Raw genomic sequence first — 22,638 nt, 5'->3', positions numbered from 1 at the left:
CATGAGGAAATGAATACGCCTTCTACTGCACCTATGCTATCTGTGAAGTAGAATGATTTTTATGTGGATTAAATGTGCAGTCTCATGAGGGTCGTTGTCAACATATATAGCCTATGATAGGAATATAAATTGAAAAATATATTAATATCAAAGTACATTCCCCAGATCCTGGTGGTAGGGGTAGGTCAACTACATGCTATCAATCTGTTATTATGCCTATTGATTATATTCTGCCATTACTATCAAATCAGTCCTACTTTCAAAGGGAACAACAGCATTTGAACAGTCAAAAAATACCGACTGATAATGTAACAAAGCATCTCTTTATGCTTATTTTTTTTAAAGGCTTCCACTACCAAAAAATAGGCTGATTATCTGTTCTTACAGCAAATCTGGCGCCAAGGTTTTTACTTACCTTCGTTGCCCCACGCACGCGCAAGTGGCATTTCGCGCCAAACAGCAACACAGCTGGTGGTGGCAGCAGCATCAGTACCGCACAGACCACAGCGTCCAGTTTCGCTACAAAATAAATGGCTAACTAGCTAACTGTAGCTAGTTACTTTGTTTTGAATCTGTAAAAGGTTTCTCTGGTAAGTCATCAAATAAGTGTCGGGTTGTGAAAACGCTATTATTGTAGGTAGCCACTTGTATTTTACAAACTATACACATCTACAATATTATGAGCTAGCTAGTTTGGTTGGTAGGGTAACTAAAGTTTGCTAGTTAGCTAGCTAGGCTTGCTAGCTATTATTTTCATAACGTTCAGGGATGTCAATAATTACATTATTATCTGAATCCATCTAAAACGGCTCTTCATTTAGTATATATTTAGATTTTGAACCAATACAAAGCAGGGACTTTTGTTCAACAATAAAATGATGTGCTTGTGGTGGCAGCCTATTCATATGGTTTTTAATTAAATTCAGAAGGTACAGTCGTGGCCAAAAGTTTTGAGAATGACACAAATATACATTTTCACAAAGTCTGCTGCCTCAGTTTGTATGATGGCAATTTGCTTATACTCCAGAATGTTCTGAAGAGTGATCAGATGAATTGCAAAGTCCCTCTTTACCATGCAAATGAACTGAATCCCCCAAAAACATTTCCACTGCATTTCAGCCCTGCCACAAACGGACCAGCTGACATCATGTCAGTGATTCTCTCATTAACACAGGTGTGGGTATTGATGAGGACAAGGCTGGAGATCACTCTGTCACGCTGATTGAGTTTTTTATTTTTATTTAATTTTTTATTTCACCTTTATTTAACCAGGTAGGCCAGTTGAGAACAAGTTCTCATTTGCAACTGCGACCTGGCCAAGATAAAGCATAGCAGTGTGAGCAGACAACACAGAGTTTCACATGGAATAAACAATTAACAAGTCAATAACACAGTAGAAAACAAAGGGGGGAGTCTATATACAATGTGTGCAAAAGGCATGAGGAGGTAGGCGAATAATTACAATTTTGCAGATTAACACTGGAGTGATAAATGATCAGATGGTCATGTACAGGTAGAGATATTGGTGTGCAAAAGAGCAAGTAAATAAATAAAAACAGTATGGGGATGAGGTAGGTGAAAATGGGTGGGCTATTTACCAATAGACTATGTACAGCAGCAGCGATCGGTTAGCTGCTCAGATAGCTGATGTTTGAAGTTGGTGAGGGAGATAAAAGTCTCCAACTTCAGCGATTTTTGCAATTCGTTCCAGTCACAGGCAGCAGAGTACTGGAACGAAAGGCGGCCAAATGAGGTGTTGGCTTTAGGGATGATCAGTGAGATACACCTGCTGGAGCACGTGCTACGGATGGGTGTTGCCATCGTGACCAGTGAACTGAGATAAGGCGGAGCTTTACCTAGCATGGACTTGTAGATGACCTGGAGCCAGTGGGTCTGGCGACGAATATGTAACGAGGGCCAGCCGACTAGAGCATACAGGTCGCTGTGGTGGGTGGTATAAGGTGCTTTAGTGACAAAACGGATGGCACTGTGATAGACTGCATCCAGTTTGCTGAGTAGAGTGTTGGAAGCCATTTTGTAGATGACATCGCCAAAGTCGAGGATCGGAAGGATAGTCAGTTTTACTAGGGTAAGCTTGGCGGCGTGAGTGAAGGAGGCTTTGTTGCGGAATAGAAAGCCGACTCTTGATTTGATTTTCGATTGGAGATGTTTGATATGAGTCTGGAAGGAGAGTTTGCAGTCTAGCCAGACACCTAGGTACTTATAGATGTCCACATATTCAAGGTCGGAACCATCCAGGGTGGTGATGCTAGTCGGGCATGCGGGTGCAGGCAGCGATCGGTTGAAAAGCATGCATTTGGTTTTACTAGCGTTTAAGAGCAGTTGGAGGCCACGGAAGGAGTGTTGTATGGCATTGAGTTTCAATAACAGACTGGAAGCTTCAAAAGGAGGGTGGTGCTTGGAATCGTTGTTCTTCCTCTGTCAACCATGGTTACCTGCAAGGAAACACGTGCCGTCATCATTGCTTTGCACTAAAAAGGCTTCACAGGCAAGGATATTGCTGCCAGTAAGATTGCACCTAAATCAACCATTTATCAGATCATCAAGAACTTCAAGGAGAGCGGTTCAATTGTTGTGAAGAAGGCTTCAGGGTGCCCAAGAAAGTCCAGCAAGCGCCAGGACCATTTCCTAAAGTTGATTCAGCTGCGGGATCGGGGCACCACCAGTATAGAACTTGCTCAGTAATGGCAGCAGGCAGGTGTGAGTACATCTGCATGCACAGTGAGGCGAAGACTTTGAGGATGGCCTGGTGTCAAGAAGGGCAGCAAAGAAGCCACTTCTCTCCAGGAAAAACATCAGGGATAGACTGATATTCTGCAAAAGGTACAGAGATTGGACTGCTGAGGACTGGGGTAAAGTCATTTTCTCTGTTGAATCCCCTTTCCGATTGTTTGGGGCATCCGGAAAAAGCTTGTCCGGAGAAGACAAAGTGAGCGCTACCATCAGTCCTGTGTCATGCCAACAGTAAAGCATCCTGAGACCATTCGTGTATGGGGTTGCTTCTCAGCCAAGGGAATGGGCTCACTCACAATTTTGCCTCAGAACACAGCCATGAATAAAGAATGGTACGAACACATCCTCCGAGAGCAACTTCTTCCAACCATCCAGGAACAGTTTGGTGATGAACAATGCCTTTTCCAGCATGATGGAGCTCCTTGCCATAAGGCAAAAGTGATAACTAAGTGGCTCGGGGAACAAAACATCTATATTTTTTAACCCACAAATTCTGACAAACTCCAAGCATTGATTATGCAAGAATGGGCTGCCATCAGTCAGAATGTGGCCCAGAAGTTCATTGACAGCATGCCAGGGTGGATTGCAGAGGTCTTGAAATAGAAGTGTCAACACTACAAATATTGACTCTTTGCATCAACTTCATGTAATTGTCAATAAAAGCCTTTGACACTTATGAAATGCTTGTAATTATACTTCAGTATTCCATAGTAACATCTAATAAAAATATCTAAAGACACTGAATCAGCCAACTTTGTGGAAATGTATATTTGTGTCATTCTCAAAACATTTGGCCACGACTGTACAATAGCAAATGGAAATTAGTGATGGGCATTCCGAGTCTTTTCGGTGAGCCGGCTCCTTTGGCTCCCAAACAGCTCTTCGTTGAAAATCGTTAAAATCTAACTAGAACCATGAACAAATCTCCGATGTAAATACCATTATGTCAGATCATGAAATTCAAATACAATTTTACCTGGCCAAATTATTAGATGGTCAGCTATTGTTTATGTGTGGACCAGATTGACGAACTTTCCGCACAATTTATTGTTTCTGAAGTGAGGATAATTATTTTGTAACTTAGTTGCAGAAAAATGTTGTTTTGAGCTCAAAAAGTAGTAGCACTATGCAAATCAGGGAGCCAAATTAACGCCTCTTTCATCGATGCGATTCGGTTCCCGACATTCACCAAAATGATCCGTTCAAATAGAGCAGTTTGTTCACGAAAGACTCATCACTAATGGAAATCAGACACATACAATTTACATTGGTTACATATTCAAACCGTTTCTCACCTGCTGTAATGTTATGTAAACATATATTATGTATATGGACCGTTTGTTTATTCAGTGCTACAGTATTAAAATCCAGTAACTGATGATTATATATTTTGCTTTGAAGGTTTTTGCTGAAGTACCTTTCATCTGTTGAGATTTGGTTTCACTGAAAGGTAAGTCATAGGAATAAACTACTGCTTTGATGTATTTTCAGGGTGCAAAGCTCCATTTTCAGCAGTTGGTTATAAATGCTGAAAGAAGTATACAGTTGAAGTCGGAAGTTTACATACGCTTAGGTTGGACATATTAAAACTCGTTTTTCAACCACAAATTTCTTGATAACAAACAATAGTTTTGGCAAGACGGTTAGGACATCTACTTTGTGCATGACACAAGTAATTATTGTTTATAGACAGATTCCAGTGGGTGAGAAGTTTACATACACAAAGTTGATGTGCCTTTAAACAGCTTGGAAAATTCCAGAAAATTATGTCATGGCTTTAGAAGCTTCTGATATGCTAATTGACATAATTTGAGTCAATTGGAGGTATACATATGGATGTATTTCAAGGCCTACCTTCAAACTCAGTGCCTCTTTGCTTGACATTATGGGAAAATCTAAAGAAATCAGCCAAGACCTCCACAAGTCTGGTTCATCCTTGGGAGCAATTTCCAAACGCCTGAAGGTACCACGTTCATCTGTACAAACAATAGTACGCAAGTATAAACTCCACGAAACCACTCAGCCGTCATACCGCTCAGGAAGGAGACACGTTCTGTCTCCTAGAGATGAAGGTACTTTGGTGAGAAAAGTGCAAATCAATCACAGAACAACAGCAAAGGACCTTGTGAAGATGCTGGAGGAAACGGGTACAAAAGTATTTATATCCACAGTAAAACAAGTCCTATATTGACAACCTGAAAGGCCACTCAGCAATGAAGAAGCCACTGCTCCAAAACCGCCATAAAAAAGCCAGATTACGGTTTGCAACTGCACACGGGGACAAAGATCGCACTTTTTGGAGAAATGTCTGATGAAACAAAAATAGAACTGTTTGACCATAATGACCATTGTTATGTTTGGAGGAAAAAGGGGGAGGCTTGCAAGCTGAAGAACACATCCCAACCGTGAAGCATGGGGGTGGCAGCATCATGTTGTAGGGGTGGTTTGCTGCAGGAGGGACTGGAGCACTTCACAAAATAGATGGCATCATGAGAACGGAAAATGATGTGGATATATTGAAGCAACATCTCAAGACATCAGTCAGGAAGTTAAAGCTTGGTCGCAAATGGGTCTTCCAAATGGACAATGACCCCAAGCATACTTACAAAGTTGTGACAAAATGGCTCAAGGAAAACAAAGTCAAGGTATTGTGGAGTGTCCATCACAAAGCCCTGACCTCAATCCTATAGACAATTTGTAGGCAGAACTGAAAACGTGTGTGCGAGCAAGGAGGCCTACAAACCTGACTCAGTTACACCAGCTCTGTCAGGAGAATGGATCAAAATTCTAAACTTTTCAGGAAAAGTTTGACTCAAGTTAAACAATTTAAAGGCAATGCTACCAAATAGTAATTGAGTGTATGTAAACTTCTGACCCACTGGGAATTTGATGAAAGAAATTAAAGCTGAAATAAATCACTCTCCTATTATTCTATTATTTTACTAGAATTAAATGTCAGGAATTGTGAAAAACTGAGTTTAAATGTAGTTGGCTAAGGTGTATGTAAACTTCCGACTTCAGCTGTACAGTTACTATCAAATCATACAGTAATGTTGTATTCCATTTAGCTGGCCAAATGTATTGCACTTGCCGTAAGCCTATATGTAAATTATCAACCATATTGAAATAAGAAGCTACAAAAGATTTCCTTTGCTTTTAATTCTGTAATCATTAGCTCAACAGTCTATAAGTGTGTTTCTCAAATGAATTGCATATTTGATATGCCATACAAACTTTATAAACACGTATTACTCAATCTTACTCAATGTGTTCTCTCTGGAATAAATATAGGTTGAAAGTAAATCTGTATTTGTTTTAGGTGTAGTGGATAAAAAAGGAATGGATCAACACACACAAGATGTCTGTTTTCCCATTGAGGAAGATACCGCTCCATTGTCTCCTAAACGACTAAGGACAGATTGCACAATAACAAACAAACACAGTTGCAAAACCCATTTCAAATTCCCAGAACCATTGAGTTTCCGGAACAACGATGGTGTCACATCACTGCAGAATAGGCCTATTCTTCAGGAGGATGAAACACATAGAGTTGAATCTGACCATGAATATCTCAAATACACAGTGACAGGATTTCATTGTGAAGAAATGGGAAAAGAGGAGAGTACAGCTCTCGGAGATAATCAGACATGCGCAGGTTCATGTGTAATCAGTCCTCACAGTACAGATGATGACTCTCAAGGTCTATGTCAAGGGCTAGATGAGCAACATGATCCACTTAGTGAAACAGGCACCTCTTCTTATAGCTTTCATTCTAGAAATGAAGCAGGGTCTGTGTCAGCAAAGTCTCACTCTTCTGATGACAGAACAACTGATACATCCTCAAGTCATGATTTCAATCAGCCTGGGAAATCACTCAAATGCAGTCTCACCGGTACTAGTCCCTCAGCAGATGAAGAAGCAGTGACTGAACAAAATGGTGAAAGCCGCCTCCCAGGAACCGACCACAGCTCAAGTGTGAGTGACGGTACTGAAGAATCTGATTACACCTGTGAAAGCCTGGCTCTGAATTCAGCCATTTACAGTATGGGCTTCATCAAAGGATCTACTGAAGGTGAAAATAATCACCAGATTCAGAATGAGGATAAACATGGATTCAATCAAAGTATCTGCTGTGAGAAAGAGGCCAGGCGTTACCCATTACCCAGTGATTACAGAGAGGGCTGCGTGTCATCTGGCTCTCATGCTGAAACTGAACCTTTTGGGAACTTTACAGGAGTGAAAAAAAATGAGGGATATGTAGCCAGAGAAAATGCAGATGTCTGCGATAGAGAAGCAAAAGCCCAAGTTAACAAGGAGTACTTCATGCATAATGACAGCTCTGCCGCAGCTGAGACAGTAGTTGAATATGTAGATGGCTCCGTTGTCACTTGTTATACGATATTAGACAGACCTGTACTGAGTGATGGGGCTGAGATCAATATGGGTCTTAAGCATGAGGATCTCTGTGAACAAACATTAGGGCACGCTGTTGGCACTGTGACAGTTGAAACTTTGTGTGAACTGGGTGTTGATCACAACACATCACAGAAACTGTCGGTTTCAACACACCTCAGTCAAAAGCCAGCTGATGTTAATCGCAACAAGATAGCAAGTGTAACCGATCATTCAGTTATCTCTGACATCAACGGAGTGGCTCTAGAAACGATGTCTCCTCTCCACCCACCACAATCAGAATATACCACGTCTCCTCTCCACCCACCACAACCAGAATATACCACGTCTCCTCTCCACCCACCACAACCAGAATATACCACGTCTCCTCTCCACCCACCACAACCAGAATATACCACGTCTCCTCTCCATCCACCACAACCAGAATATACCACGTCTCCTCTCCACCCACCACAACCAGAATATACCACGTCTCCTCTCCACCCACCACAACCAGAATATACCACATCTCCTCTCCATCCACCACAACCAGAATATACCACGCCTCCTCTCCATCCACCACAACCAGAATCTACCACGTACCCACCACAACCAGAATATACTATGTCTCCTCTCCACCCACCACAACCAGAATATACCACGTCCCCTCTCCACCCACCACAACCAGAATATACCACGTCTCCTCTCCACCCACCACAACCAGAATATACCACGTCTCCTCTCCACCCACCACAACCAGAATATACCACGTCTCCTCTCCACCCACCACAGCCAGAATATACCACGTCTCCTCTCCATCCACCACAACCAGAATATACCACGTCTCCTCTCCACCCACCACAACCAGAATATACCACGTCTCCTCTCCACCCACCACAACCAGAATATACCACATCTCCTCTCCATCCACCACAACCAGAATATACCACGCCTCCTCTCCATCCACCACAACCAGAATCTACCACGTCCCCTCTCCACCCACCACAACCAGAATATACTATGTCTCCTCTCCACCCACCACAACCAGAATATACCACGTCCCCTCTCCACCCACCACAACCAGAATATACCACGTCTCCTCTCTACCCACCACAACCAGAATATACCACGTCTCCTCTCCACCCACCACAACCAGAATATACCACGTCCACCCACCACAACCAGAATATACCACGTCTCCTCTCCACCCACCACAACCAGAATATACCACGTCTCCTCTCCACCCACCACAACCAGAAGATACCACGTCTCCTCTCCACCCACCACAACCAGAATATACCACGTCGCCTCTCCACCCACCACAACCAGAATATACCACGTCTCCTCTCCACCCACCACAACCAGAATATACCACGTCTCCTCTCCACCCACCACAACCAGAAGATACCACGTCTCCTCTCCACCCACCACAACCAGAAGATTTCCTTTTGAGGACTGCTGAATATGTCAGGAATGCTACTTTGGAGCTGTCTTTACATTTTGATGCTCAAAATGGAACACAACTCAAAGGTGAATATGAAGACACCTGTCAGTTATTGGTGGAACAGTGCAGCTGCACAACGGAGGAACATGACACAAGCAGCCATGGGATCCATCATTGGGAGCCACTTCTCAGCAGCACTCCTGGCCATGAAGAGAGTTATGATGCTGAAGAGGGAAGCAAAGTAAGTTCTGACACAGCAAAACACCTTTGTGAGGAATGGGACCCAGCTGGCCAGGTTTCTACCATTAAAGACTATCTAAAGACACTTGAGACTGTTAGTTTTCCATCTGAGTACGCAGTTCTGGATGGGATAATGGAGGAAAACGGTGACAGTGTTACAGAAACTGACCTGCATGTCGATTCAGTGAACCAGGAACTTGGGATGATACCTCGATGTGACATGCTAAGCACAGGGGTCATAGGTGCGATGACTGGTGAGTGGATCAACAACTCGCCCAAAATTGCCAACCTACCAGTACTCCACCTTCCTGCAGAAGCTACACCTGGAACTGTTCTCTTGCAGGCTGCCAAGGAGGATCCAGCAGTTGATCACACCGACGGAACTGAAGCACTACTCAAGATTGAAAACAATCATGTGGTCCCTTTCACCTCAGTACCCAACGATGCTGTCGTCCCAGGATCAGATTCTAACCCAGAGGATGACACAGTACGGGACCGAGAGGAGGACCGATCAGTCTCAGTCATGCCATCTGCGGCACACATTCTCTCTGACTGTGTGCCAGCTGGGTTTGACACATTTGAAAAGATCCAGCTCTGTCCCCTTGACACCAATGGCCTGGAGCACAGCCCTCTCCTCAGCAGCTCGCCCAGTCGAACGTTTAAAACTGAGTTCCAACACCACAGTGCTGGTGGCACTATGCACTCAGGAGAGAGTGATGAAGAGGACATAGCAGAGGAAGAAGAGGACCAGTGCCAAGAAGAAGCTGAGAAGGGATTTTTTCACTGTGAAAACACCAAGTTTAATGAAGTTCCTGTCCCCGACTTTATCTCACCCCAAATCTCTCCATCATTGAGTCCAGAAATGCCTTGCCAGTCTTCTATTCTTTTCTGTGAAACTTCCCAGTTTGATTCTCCCCCTCAGGCAAAACTCCCAACTCTCACCTCTGACAAAAACATCCATCCGGTCTCTGAAACCCATGACTTCCCAGAGTTTGAAATAAAGGAGAGGTTCGACATGGTCATGGAAGAGCTCAGTTTGTATTTCGAGATCAGTGACGAGGCAGGTTATCAATCATCCAAAAGAGCAACGTCTGAACAGTGCAGCGTTAGGGACCCTGGAGCTGAGGAGGACAACACTGATTTAATGACGTGAGTGTTTCTATTGTTTTTATTATGGTTACTGTGTGACTAACTAATTTACCTTTGGGGATTAAAGGGATACTTTTGGATTTTGGCAATTAAGCTTCTTATGTACTTCCCCAGAGTCAGGTGAACTCCAGGATACCATTTTTATGTATCTGCATCCAGTATGAAGAAAGATAGAGGTAGTTTTGCGAGCCAATTCTAACTAGCGTTAGCACAAAGACCGGAAGTCTTCGGGATCAGCTAGCGTTGGCACATGAAACTACCTCCTTATGAACCTCCTTCATATCCCAAACTATCCCTTTAATAAAGTATTATCGCTCTCATCTCCTAGACGGAGCAGTAGTGACCGTCCAAGCAGCCAGGTTGCAGTGGAAGACGAACCACGTGGAGGCACATCAATGGGAGATGGTGACCACGGTCTGAAAACATATCAAGCAGAACCAGAAACTACATGTACCACTGGGGGCCTTGACTGCGAGCAGGAGGTGCCTCTTGAATGCTGCCATCACAGCACAGAGGGAGAGGACTCCATGTACTCTTCAGTCAAGCACAAAGGTTGGTGTGATTCGACATTGAACAAAAGGCCTTGGTCTGATACTTCACTCTCTAGATAAATGTCTTGCATAAAGATGTCTTAGAAAACAAGTTTTTTGATGTAACCCCAACAAGAATGTTAACTGAGTAGTTTGTATTTTTATTTTTATTGCATCAATCCGACACCTATCGGATGGTGTTTTTTTTCTTTCTTGTTGTCAATTTGCAGACGATCAATACAGGTTCCAAAATTATATGCAACAATAGAATTAAAACACAGCCATAGAAAAAATAGTTTTGTTGTTGTTGTTGTTGTGGGGACAGTGATAGCTTATCAAAACATGAACAGAGTAATCCTGCCTTAACATGACAGTATTATTATTGGATTGTGTCGACAGATCACTCCAGGGGGCAAGGAGCAGATGAGAAATGCAAGCTGTGGTCTCCTGCGTTCATGTTTCTCCCATGCCTGGACCAGTTAAACCAAAGTGGGTTACACATTCCCACTCTGAGAGGAGTATTTTGTTAAAAATCAGCAGGTTGTAAAAGGTTTTAGTTGAAGTAAGGCGTTTCAGTAATTGGAGTTATTTATTTATTCACTGAGGCCTTTTACAGCTCTTGGAGCATCATGCTATCGACAGCAGCTCTCTAACATATCTGGCCTGTTAATTGGAGGCCTAGATATTGTACACTACACTATACTGTATGCAGCAGGTGGTAGTCTGTTCACACACATAAGTACAGTACTAAATAATGTATTTATTCTTGTCTCCTTGCCCCCAGGAAAGCCTGAGCAACCAAAAAGATTGGAGCCTCTGAAAACATGCACACGTCCCATCAGGGTTGGACTCTCCAAGAAGGCTAAGACTAAACAACTTCACCCCTACTCCAAGTGAGCACTTGATGAAATGTATTTATGCAGGATATGTTAACTTATTTTATTTTAACTTCATTAACACAGGGAAGTTCACCTTGAGACCCAGTTCTCTTTTACAAGTGAGCCCTTAACACATAAAATACCTTCGTCTTTATAGTATACTATTTCTGGGTTTAACTCTAGCTCTATGCTATACTATTGAAAATATAAGAGATTATTACAAGCCTTACTTTATATGAGAAACTGAGCACTTCATGTAATGTATTTACAGTGCATTCGGATAGTATTCAGACCCCTTTACTTTTTCCACATTTTGTTATGTTACAGCGTTATTCTAAAATTGATTAAATAGTTATTTTGCCCTCATCAATCTACACAAAATGCTCCATAATGACAAAGCAAAAACAGGTTTTTAGAATTTTTTTGGAAATGTATAAAAAATTAAATAATAAACGGAAACAGTACATTTACATAAGGATTCAGACCCTTTACTCAGTACTTTGTTGAACCATCGATTACGGTGATTACAGCCTCAAGTCTTCTTGGATATGACGCTACAAGCTTGGCACACCTGTATTTTGGGAGATTCTCCCATTCTTCTCTGCATATCCTCTCAAGCTCTGTCCGTTTGGATGGGGAGTGTCGCTGCACAGCTATTTTCAGGTCTCCAGATATGTATGATTGGGTTCAAGTCCGGGCTCTGGCTGGGCCACTCAAGGACATTCAGAGACTTGCCCTGAAGCCACTCCTGCGTTGTCTTGGCTGTGTGCTTAGGGTTGTTGTCCTGTTGGAAGGTGAACTTTTCCCTCAGTCAGAGGTCCTGAGTGCTCCAGGATCTCTGTTATTTCTCTGTTCATCTTTCCCTCGATCATGACTAGTCTCCCGGTCCCTGCCGCTGAAAAACATCCCGATAGCATGATGCTGCCACCACCATGCTTCACCATAGGGATGGTGCCAGGTTTCTTCCAGAAGGGACGCTTGGCATTCAGGCCAAAGAGTTCAATCTTGGTTTCATCAGACCAGAGAATCTTGTTTCTCATGGCCTGAGAGTTCTTTAGGTGCCTTTTGGCAAACTCCAAGCGGGCTGTCATGTGCCTTTTACAGAGGAGTGGCTTCCGTCTGGCCACTCTACCATAAAGGCCTGATTGGTGGAGTGCTGCAGAGATGGTTGTCTTTCTGGAAGTTTTTCCCATCTCCACAGAGGAACTCTGGAGCTCTGTCAGAGTGACCTTCGGGTTCTTGGTCAGCTCCCTGACCAAGGCCCTTTTCCCCCGATTGCTCAGTTTGGCCTGGCGGCCAGCACTAGGAAGAGTCTTGTTGGTTCCAAACTTTTTCCATTTAAGAATGATGGAGGCAACTGTGTTCTTGGGGACCTTCAATGCTGCAGACATTTTTGGTACCCTTCCCCAGATCTGTGCCTCGACACAATCCTGTCTCGGAACCTCTACGGACAATCCCTTCGACTTCATGGCTTGGTTTTTGCTCTGACATGCACTGTCAACTGTGGGACCTTATGTAGACAGGTGTGTGCCATTCCAAATCATGTCCAATCAATTAAATTTACCACAGGTGGACTCAAAGTTGTAGAAACATCTCGATGATGATCAACGGAAACAGGATGCACCTGAGCTCTCATAGCAAAGGGTCTGAATACTTATGTAAAGAAGGTATTTTTGTTTTACATTTTTAATACATTTGCAAAAATGTATAAAAACCTGTTTTCGCTTTGTCATTATGGTAATTGTGTGTAGATTGATGGGGAACATTTTTTGTTTAATCCATTTTAGAATAAACATAACAAAATGTAGAAAAAGTCAAGGGGTCTGAATACTTTCCGAATCCACTGTATGTACTATCTTATGAATAATATGTTACCGCATTCTAATTATTTAAATTTTTTGAGTATTTATTGATGGAAGTTATGTATTTCATATTGTTTTGCAAATGTACATTAGCCCTTGCTACATTATTGTGGGAGGTTTGGAGATGTTGAAAAAACTTGTTCACCAGAGGATACATATGGTATACTTGATATATCGAGATACTTGATATATCCCTAGGCTAAACTCTTCTCTCTTACATACTTATTATCATTACACACTGACTTCTCATTCTGTTAACACTACCTTATGAACAAGTAAATAATTTAGAAAACAAGCCCGTCTCCAATAAATGTGTCAATTTTTCTATAATGCTCCACAGGCTCCACTAAAATCCTGATTTAGTATAATTTCCCTGGGACAGTCTGGGACAGGTCCCCCAGGTGATGAGGGTGACAATGAAATATGTATTTGCGGAAATGTAATGGCGGGGATGATAATAGTCTAGTATACCAAGAGAGACTGTGCGTGGCTTTGCAAAATAAGGCTGATATTAAATATTTCAACTTTTGTTGCTAAATCCATAATTTTTAATCATGATCAGACTAAACCGTCAGGGTACTGAACACGGGCGGACAAACTGGTGGATGTGACAAACTAAAACCCACAAATTCTGACAAACTCCAAGCATTGATTATGCAAGAATGGGCTGCCATCAGTCAGGATGTGGCCCAGAAGTTCATTGACAACATGCCAGGGCGGATTGCAGAGGTCTTGAAAAAGAAGGGTCAACACTGCAAATATTGACTCTTTGCATCAACTTCATGTAATTGTCAATAAAAGCCTTTGACACTTTTGAAATAATTATACTTCAGTATTCCATAGTAACACTGACAAAAATATCTGAAGACACTGAATGAAGCAGCAAACTTTGTGGAAATTAATATTTGTGTCATTCTCAAAACTTTTCGCCACGACTGTGTGTATTCTGCAAAAGAATATATATATATACATATATATATATTCATACCCCTTGACTTATTTCAGTTCTCTGCCAGGTTTTCAGTTTTCTAATGCTTTTCTGATTACATTAATGGTCAGGTTTGTACTTCATTGAAAGAGATTGCAACTAACTGACAGACCTTCATGCAGTCCTACAGGTTACTGCAGGATTTCTTAAAAAGCTACTAGCAGGAAGTTACATGCACCTGCAATCTAAACTAAGTTTGATTGCAACGAAAAACCCACAAGGATAAACCAGTAGATCACTTGAGCTCGCGTTATTTTAGCACGTATTGATGGTTTAACAACAGATCAGATGGCGATAATCTTGTGGCTTTCGATGGTTGCAATTGGCCCATTAAGGCGCTTGATGGGATTGAGAAACACTTCAAAGCCTCACTCAGAGCCAGGAGGTATATTTATTTTTTGAAGATCTTAGAAAATTACTCCTCTCAATCCTTCGCAGATGCTCCCCCATGTGATTAATTTACCGCAATTATGAGCACCAATAATTATGTAACCCGGGATCCAAGATCTTAAATACTACTGACAATGAAAACGTGTTATTAGAGGGGAGGGTCCAAAAATGTGAGAATTAGGCACACTTAGATATGTTTGTTTTTATTAAAATGGACATGGCATATCCAAGGCACCAGGAGACTAGAAACTGCAACATTCAGCTAGAGACCTCGCATATACCATATACAGTGCCTTCGGAAAGTATTCAGCCTTATTCTATTATGGATTAAATTGTTTTTCTTCCTCATCAATCATCACAGAATACCCCATATAGAGGTTTTTAGAAATGTTTGCAAATTTATTCAAAATAAAAAACTGAAATATTACATTTACAGAAGTATTCATACCCTTTACTCAGTACTTTTTGAAGCACCTTTGGAAGCGAATTATTGAGTCTTCTTGGGTATGACGCTACAAGCTTGGAAAACCTTTATTTGTTTATTGTTCTATGCAGATCCTCTCAAGCTCTGTCAGGTTGGATGGGGAGTGTATCTTGCACAGCTATTTACAGGTATCTCCAGAGATGTTCGCCATTACATAAATATAATTGTACACTTGAAAGGGATCTCTTTTCCCTTCATACCCAGCCCCCCTGCAGATAGATGTCAACTGTATCAGAAAAATGTGACCAGATATTTTTTATGAGTATAGAAAGGCCCAGCGAAGACCGATATACCATATTTCACAGCATGTTTCTCCAATGGAAGACAAACTGTTACATCATCCACTTTTTATTTTGATTTACCAGATCAACAGCTACAGCATCTATCACACACAAATCCAAAGCATCAGGTATCTGTCATCATGGCCATTGACAATGTTATATACTGTACCTCTTGAATAACAGAAAACAGTACCTTAGTGAGGTTATTTTTGGCTGCGTTTAGACATGCAGCCCAATTCTGATATGTTTTCCACTAATTTGTCTTTTGACCAATCACATCAGATATTTTCACATCATGTCACACCCTGACCATAGTTTGCTTTGTATGTTTCTATGTTTTGTTTGGTCAGGGTGTGATCTGAGTGGGCATTCTATGTTGTGTGTCTAGTTTGTCTGTTTCTGTGTTTGGCCTGATATGGTTCTCAATCAGAGGCAGGTGTTAGTCATTGTCTCTGATTGGGAACCATATTTAGGTAGCCTGTTGGGTTTTGTGGGTGATTGTTCCTTGTCTATGTGTTTGCACCAGATAGGGCTGTTTTGGTTTTCCACGTTTGTTGTTTTGTATTATGTTTAGTTGTCTTATTAAAAAGCATGAATAGAAACCACGCTGCATTTTGGTCCGCCTCTCCATCACACCAAGAAAACCGTTACACATCAGCTCTTTTTCAGGGCTGATCTGATTGGTCAAGTGATAAGGTTAACAGTTAGTTTCTGACCCTGATGCCTCTTATTTAGCATATATTTAACTAAACAACAACTGTATCAGTAGACTATTACACCATCATGACGTTTCTGCCAGAGCAGAATCATAGAATTCAGATGAATTCTGAATCACATATATGAAACATAACAGTAACATACAGTGGGGCAAAAAACGTATTTAGTCAGCCACCAATTGTGCAAGTTCTCCCACTTAAAAAGATGAGAGGCCTGTAATTTTCATCATAGGTACACTTCAACTATGACAGACAAGATGAGAGAAAAAAATCCAGAAAATCACATTGTAGGATTTTTAATGAATTTATTTGCAAATTATGGTGGAAAATAAGTATTTGGTCACCTACAAGCAAGATTTGACTAAATACTTTTTTGCCCCACTGTACACTGAGTGTACAAAACATTAGGAACACCTGCTCTTTCCACGACAGACTGATCAGGTGAAAGTTATGATCTCTTGATGTCAGTTGTTAAATCCACTTCAATCAGTGTAGATGAAGGGGAGGAGACAGGTTAAAGAAGGATTTTTAAGCCTTGAGACAATTGAGACATGGTTTCTGTATTTGTGCCATTGAGAGTGAATAGGCAAGATAAAATATTTAAGTGCCTTTGAACGGGGTATCGTAGTAGGTGCCAGGCGCACCGGTTTGAGTATGTCAGGAACAGCAACGCTGCTGGGTTTTTCGCGCTCAACAGTTTCCTGTGTGTATCAAGAATGGTCCACCACCCAAAGGGCATCCAGCCAACATGACACAACTTTGGGAAGCATTGGAGTCAACATGGGCCAGGACCCCTGTGGAACGCTTTCGACACCTTGTAGAGTCCATGCCCCGACAAATTAATTGAGGCTGTTCTGAGGGCAAAAGGGGGTGCAAACTCAATGTTTTGTACACTCTGTGTATATGTTTTATTGTCACATCCACCAGCAAGGATAACTTCCTCAAAAGGCCCAGTGCAGTGAAAATGACGTTTTCCTGTGTTTAAACAACAGCTGATGAAACTAACACTGTAAAAGTGTGATAGAAATGTATCAGTGGGGTAAAGCACTTAAGTAAAAATACTTTAAAGGACTACTTAAGAATTTTGGGGGGTATCTGTACTTTACTTCACTATTTATATTTTTGCAAACTTTAACTTTTATTTCACTATATTCCTAAAGAAAATAATAACACTGAACAAAAATATGAACGCAACATGTAAGGTGTTGGTCCCATGTTTCATGAACTGAAATAAAAAGTCCCAGAAATGTTCCATACACACAAAAAGCTTATTTCTCTCAAATGTTGTGCACAAGTTAGTTTACATCCCTATTAGTGAGCATTTCTCCTTTACCAAGATAATCCATCCACCTGACAGGTGTGGCATATCAAGAAGCTGATTACAGCATAACCATTACACAGAGGCCCTTTGTGCTGGGGACAATAAAATGCCACTTTAAAATGTGAGTTTTATTACACAACACAATGCCACAGATGTCTCAAGTGTTGAGGGAGCGTGCAATTGGCATGCTGACTGCATGATTGTCCACCAGAGCTGTTTCCAGAGAATTTAAATTTCATTTCTCTACCAAAAGCGGCTTCCAATGTCGTTTTAGAGAATTTGGCAAAATTTCCAACCGGCGTCACAACCACAGACCTACCATGGCACCCCTGTCCAGTCATGTAAAATCCATAGATTAGGGCCTAATGAATTTATTTCAATTAACTGATTTCCTTCTATGAATTGTAACTCAGTAAAATCGTTGAAATTGTTGCATGTTACGTTTATATTGTATACTTTTTACTCCAAACATTTTCCCTGACACCCAAAAGTACTTGTTACATTTTGACAGGAAAATGGTCCAATTGACATTCTTATGAATCCCTGTTCTTCCCTACTGCATCTGATCTCACGGAATTGGTAAACACAAATGCTTTGTTTGTAAATTATGCCTGAGTGTTGGAGTGTGCCTGGCTATTTGTAAATTAAAAATTATGCTGTCTGTTTTGTTTAATATAAGGAATTTGGAAATATTTATACTTTTACGTTTGATACTTAAGCAATTCCATTTACTTTTGATACTTAAATATAGTTAAAACAAAATATTTTTAGACTTTTACTCAAGTAGGATTTTACTGGATGACTTTCACTTTTACAGTGCATTCAGAAAGTATTTAGACCCCTTCCCTTTTCTACATTATTTTACATTACAGCCACGTTCTAAATTCCTTTTTTCCCCTCATCTATCTACACACAATACCCCATAATGACAAAGTGAAAACAGGTTTTTAAAATTATTTGCACATTTATTTGCACATAAAAAACATAAATACCTTATTTACATAAGTATTCAGACGCTTTGCTATGAGACTCGGAATTGAGCTCAGGTGCATCCTGTTCCCATGGATAATTTTTAGATGTTTGTACAACTTGATTGGACTCCACCTGTGGTAAATTCAATTGATTGGACATGATTTGGAAAGGCATACACCTATCTATATAAGGTCCCACAGTTGACAGTGCATGTCAGAGCAAAAACCAAGCCATGAGGTCGAAGGAAATGTTTGTAGAGCGCCGAGACAGGATTGTGTCGAGGCACGGATCTGGGGAAGGGTACCAAAACATTTCTGCAGCATTGAATTTCCCCAAGAACACAGTGGCCTCCATCATTCTTAACCACCAAGACTCTTCCTAGAGCTGGCAGCCCGGCCAAACTCAGCAATCGGGGGAGAAGGGCCTTGGTCAGGGAGGTTACCAAGAACCCGATGGTCACTCTGACAGAGCTTCAGAATTCCTCTGTGCCGATGGGAGAACTTTCCAGAAGGACAACCATTTCTACAGCACTCCACCAATCAGGCCTTTATGGTAGATCGGCCAGACGGAAGCCACCCCTCAGTAAAAGGCACATGACAGGCACCTATTGGACTCTCAGACCATGAGAAGCAAGATTCTGTGGTCTGATGAAACTAAGATTGAACTCTTTGGCCTGAATGCCAAGTGTCACATCTGGAGGAAACCTGGCACTATCCCTACGGTGAAGCATGGTGGTGGCAGCATCATGCTGTGTGGATGTTTTTCTGCGGCAGGGACTGAGAGACTGGTCAAGATCAAGGGAAAGATGAACGGAGCAAAGTACAGAGAGATCTTTGATGAAAACCTGCTCCAGAGCTCTCAGGAGGGGTGAAGGTTCACCTTCCAAAAGGACAACAACCCTAATCACACAGCCAAGACAATGCAGGGGTGGCTTCAGGACAAGTCTCTGAATGTCCTTGAGTGGCCCAGCCAGAGCCCAGACTTGAACCTGATCGAACATCTCTGGAGAGACCTGAAAATAGCTGTACAGCAACCCTCCCCATCCAACCTGACAGAGCTTGAGAGGATCTGCAGAGAAGAATGGGAGAAACTCCCTAAATACAGGTGTGCGAAGCATGTAGCATCATACCCAAGATGACTCGGTGCTGTAATCGCTGCCAAAGATGCTTCAGCACAATACTGAGTAAATGGTCTGAATACTTATGTAAATTAACAAAAAAAAATCTAAAAACCTGTTTTTGCTTTGTCATTATGAGGTATTGTGTGTAAGGATGAGGGAAAAAACAATGTAATCCATTTTAGAATAAGGCTGTAACGTAACAAAATGTGGAAAAAGTCAAGGGGTCTGAATACTTTCCGAATGCACTGTATTTGAGTCATTTTCTATTAAGGTATCTTTACTTTTACTCAAGTATTTCAATTGAGTGGTTTTCCACCACTGTCTACACAGTGACATCACCATGCGTTAAATTGGTTAATAGACCAATAGCATGGAGAGTTCCAAACCTCTCTGCCAAAAACAGCTAGTTTTCAGTTTTTCCCCTCCCCTCTCAGACCACTCCCAGGCAGTCTTAGCAAAATTCTTGCTTGGGAAATGTTTTTTTGATAAAAAAGCTATTTTTGCCGATTTTAATGTTAATATAATACAGTACCGTATTTAATTGTTACACAGAAATTAGTTGAAAACCACTGCTTGGGGCCTTTAAAACTGTCACTGAATGTTTTAATTAGACTTAATAACACTAGCTTATTTCAGGTTAACTTTTTAGAGCTCCAAGCACAGATAGGACACATGGAAATTAATTTCCTTAGGCATTAGTCATGTAAATAATTAACCTGTTCTCTATCCATGGGATTCTCTATCCACTGCTAGCATGCCATGGAGCTATCATGCCAGGTTTTTTACACAAACAAAGCTGTTCATTTTAGTCTATTCAAACAGACCCCATTTCAAAGGAAACAAGCCCTCATTAAGATCAGGTGTTGCCAATTAGTGGGTAAAGCCAACACACCTGAGCACACTTAACAAGAGAGGATAGAGAGTTTTGTTGATGCTGAGAATAGAAAGTATATGTTTTTAAATAACATTCTTAGAATGTTCTCTGAACATTACTAAAGTTTTTTTGTGGTTTTTATGGAAAGTTCTCTTAATGTTCTCAAAAATTACTATATAGAACCATGAGGAAACGTTATGCTGAAGTAATGAAATTCCCACAGAAGAACGTTGTGTCTCAACGTTCTCTGAACTATTTGAGAACATTCCCAATGTAAAACCAGTTGGAGAGCGTTCCTAGAAAATTACCCAAATTTAAATTAAATGTAACCATATTTGAACTTTTAGGAAACGTTCTGTTAAAGTAATGAAATACCCCAAAAAGTACGCTTTTTTTTGTCAAGTTCTTTAAATGTGTTGAGAATGTTCCAAAGCTAAGCAGCTACCCTGCACCATTCCCAGAGAGTTGTGGGAAGATTGTATACAAATAACCATAGGACAACCACACTCTCACCAAAATCTAAGAACGTTGTGTGCTAGCTGGGAATAGACACTCCTTTTTTGAAGACTGATGAAGCTCAGGGAATACTTTGCAACGTTAATTTGGGGTTTTCCTCTGCTTTGATTAAAGTGGATTTTATTCAAACTGTCGTTGCATATTAAGAAATTCAGTCAAATCAAATATGCTTGTTATTATGTATTTCACTACAGTATATATTTTTTATTAACCATTCAATATTCTCAAAATAGATATTAATTTGAGCGGAACAATGCAGAAAACGCTTAAAAGATTAACAAATGTTCTAGTCCCTACAATGTCTGCACATACCTTTTTGTTATATCATGTACTCGCCTTTCTCAAGGGTAAACTGTTATCACAATTGTATTACTAGTCTGACACATTCTATATCCCCAGGAAGGTATTATCAAACCTCTGACCCAGGCCACACTTCCCTAGTCAACCATCTCCCACCAGGACTATTGGCATTGTTTGGGTCTGTCACAAATGACACCCTATCTGCTTTTGACCAGAGCCCTCCCTATGTAGTGCACTACTTTTAACCAGAGCTCTATGGGCACAGGTAAAAGTAGTGCACTATAAGAGAATAGGTTGCCATTTGGGACGAAGACATCGACTGATTGCTGCAGAGAAAAGAAAGGGAGAGTCTATGTGTGTTGAACAATCAGCCATGGATTATTCTCTTCCCAACGAGGGAGAGGGTTTGGTGGGAACGAATACTGCAATGCCGCAAAACAAATGGTGAGAATCAGTTAAGTGGTCCTATTTTCCACAAGAGCACTTGGTATGTTTCCAGTCTGACGAGCTGACTACCTAAAACTGAACACTAATTAATCAAGGTAAACTTTAAAGTTCTAATGCAACTGTTTTTTACAGTACCAATCAAAAGTTTGGACACCTACTCGTTCCCAAGTTTTTCTTTATTTTTACTATTTTCTACATTGTAGAATAGTAGTGAAGACATCAAAACTATGAAATAACTCATATGAAGCTGTGTTAAGCAAATCAAAATATATGTTGTATATGAGGGTGATTGTAGAGGCCAGGTCATCTGATGCAGTACTACATCACGCTCCTTCTTGGTCAAATAGTCCTTACACAGTTCGAGGTGTGTTGGGTCATTGTCCTGTTGAAAAACAAATGATAGTCCCACTAAGCGCAAACCAGATGGGATGGCGTATCGCTGCAGAATGCTGAGGTAGCCATGCTGCATAAGTGTGCCTTGAGTTCTAAATAAATCACAGACAGTGTCACCAGCAAAACACCATCACACCTCCTCCTCCATGCTTTACGGTTGGAAATACACATGTATAGATTATCTGTTCACCTACTCTGCGTCTCACAAAGACACAGCAAACTGGATGCAGTCTATCACACTGCCATGCGTTTTGTCACCAAAGCCCTATATACTACCCACCACTGCGACCTGTATGCTCTCGTTGGCTGGCCCTCACTACATATTCGTCTATAAGTCTATGCTAGGTAAAGCCCCGCCTTATCTCAGCTCACTAATCACCATAGCAACACCCACCGGTAGCACGCACTCCAGCAGATATATTTCACTGGTCAACCCCAAAGCCAACACTTACTTTGGCCGCCTTTCCTTCCAGTTCTCTGCTGCCAATGACTGGAACGAATTTCAAAAATCACTGAAGCTGGATTCTTATATCTCCCTCTCTAACTTTAAGCATCAGCTGTCAGAGCAGCTTACCGATCACTGACCT

The 22,638-nt window shown here is 41.3% G+C and overlaps 2 protein-coding genes across 2 annotated transcripts; both read left to right on the top strand.

Moving 5' to 3' along the window:
• Nucleotides 1-463: 463 nt before the first annotated feature.
• On the top strand, nucleotides 464-8,598 carry LOC121839927. The gene is made up of 3 exons (XM_042300512.1): nucleotides 464-590; nucleotides 4,156-4,204; nucleotides 6,074-8,598. Exon 3 carries the CDS (start codon nucleotides 6,094-6,096, stop codon nucleotides 8,596-8,598), a length of 2,505 nt encoding a protein of 834 aa, XP_042156446.1. The 5' UTR covers nucleotides 464-590; nucleotides 4,156-4,204; nucleotides 6,074-6,093.
• Nucleotides 8,341-11,759, top strand: LOC121839936. Its single transcript, XM_042300521.1, has 4 exons — nucleotides 8,341-9,979; nucleotides 10,308-10,531; nucleotides 10,909-10,998; nucleotides 11,294-11,759. The coding sequence occupies exons 1-4, from the start codon at nucleotides 8,964-8,966 to the stop codon at nucleotides 11,404-11,406; spliced, it is 1,443 nt and encodes a 480-aa protein (XP_042156455.1). The 5' UTR covers nucleotides 8,341-8,963; the 3' UTR covers nucleotides 11,407-11,759.
• Nucleotides 11,760-22,638: the final 10,879 nt, after the last annotated feature.

Source organism: Oncorhynchus tshawytscha, linkage group LG18, assembly GCF_018296145.1.
Source record: "Oncorhynchus tshawytscha isolate Ot180627B linkage group LG18, Otsh_v2.0, whole genome shotgun sequence".
NCBI classification, from domain to species: domain Eukaryota; kingdom Metazoa; phylum Chordata; class Actinopteri; order Salmoniformes; family Salmonidae; genus Oncorhynchus; species Oncorhynchus tshawytscha.
This window is presented reverse-complemented; position numbering and strand designations above follow the sequence as displayed.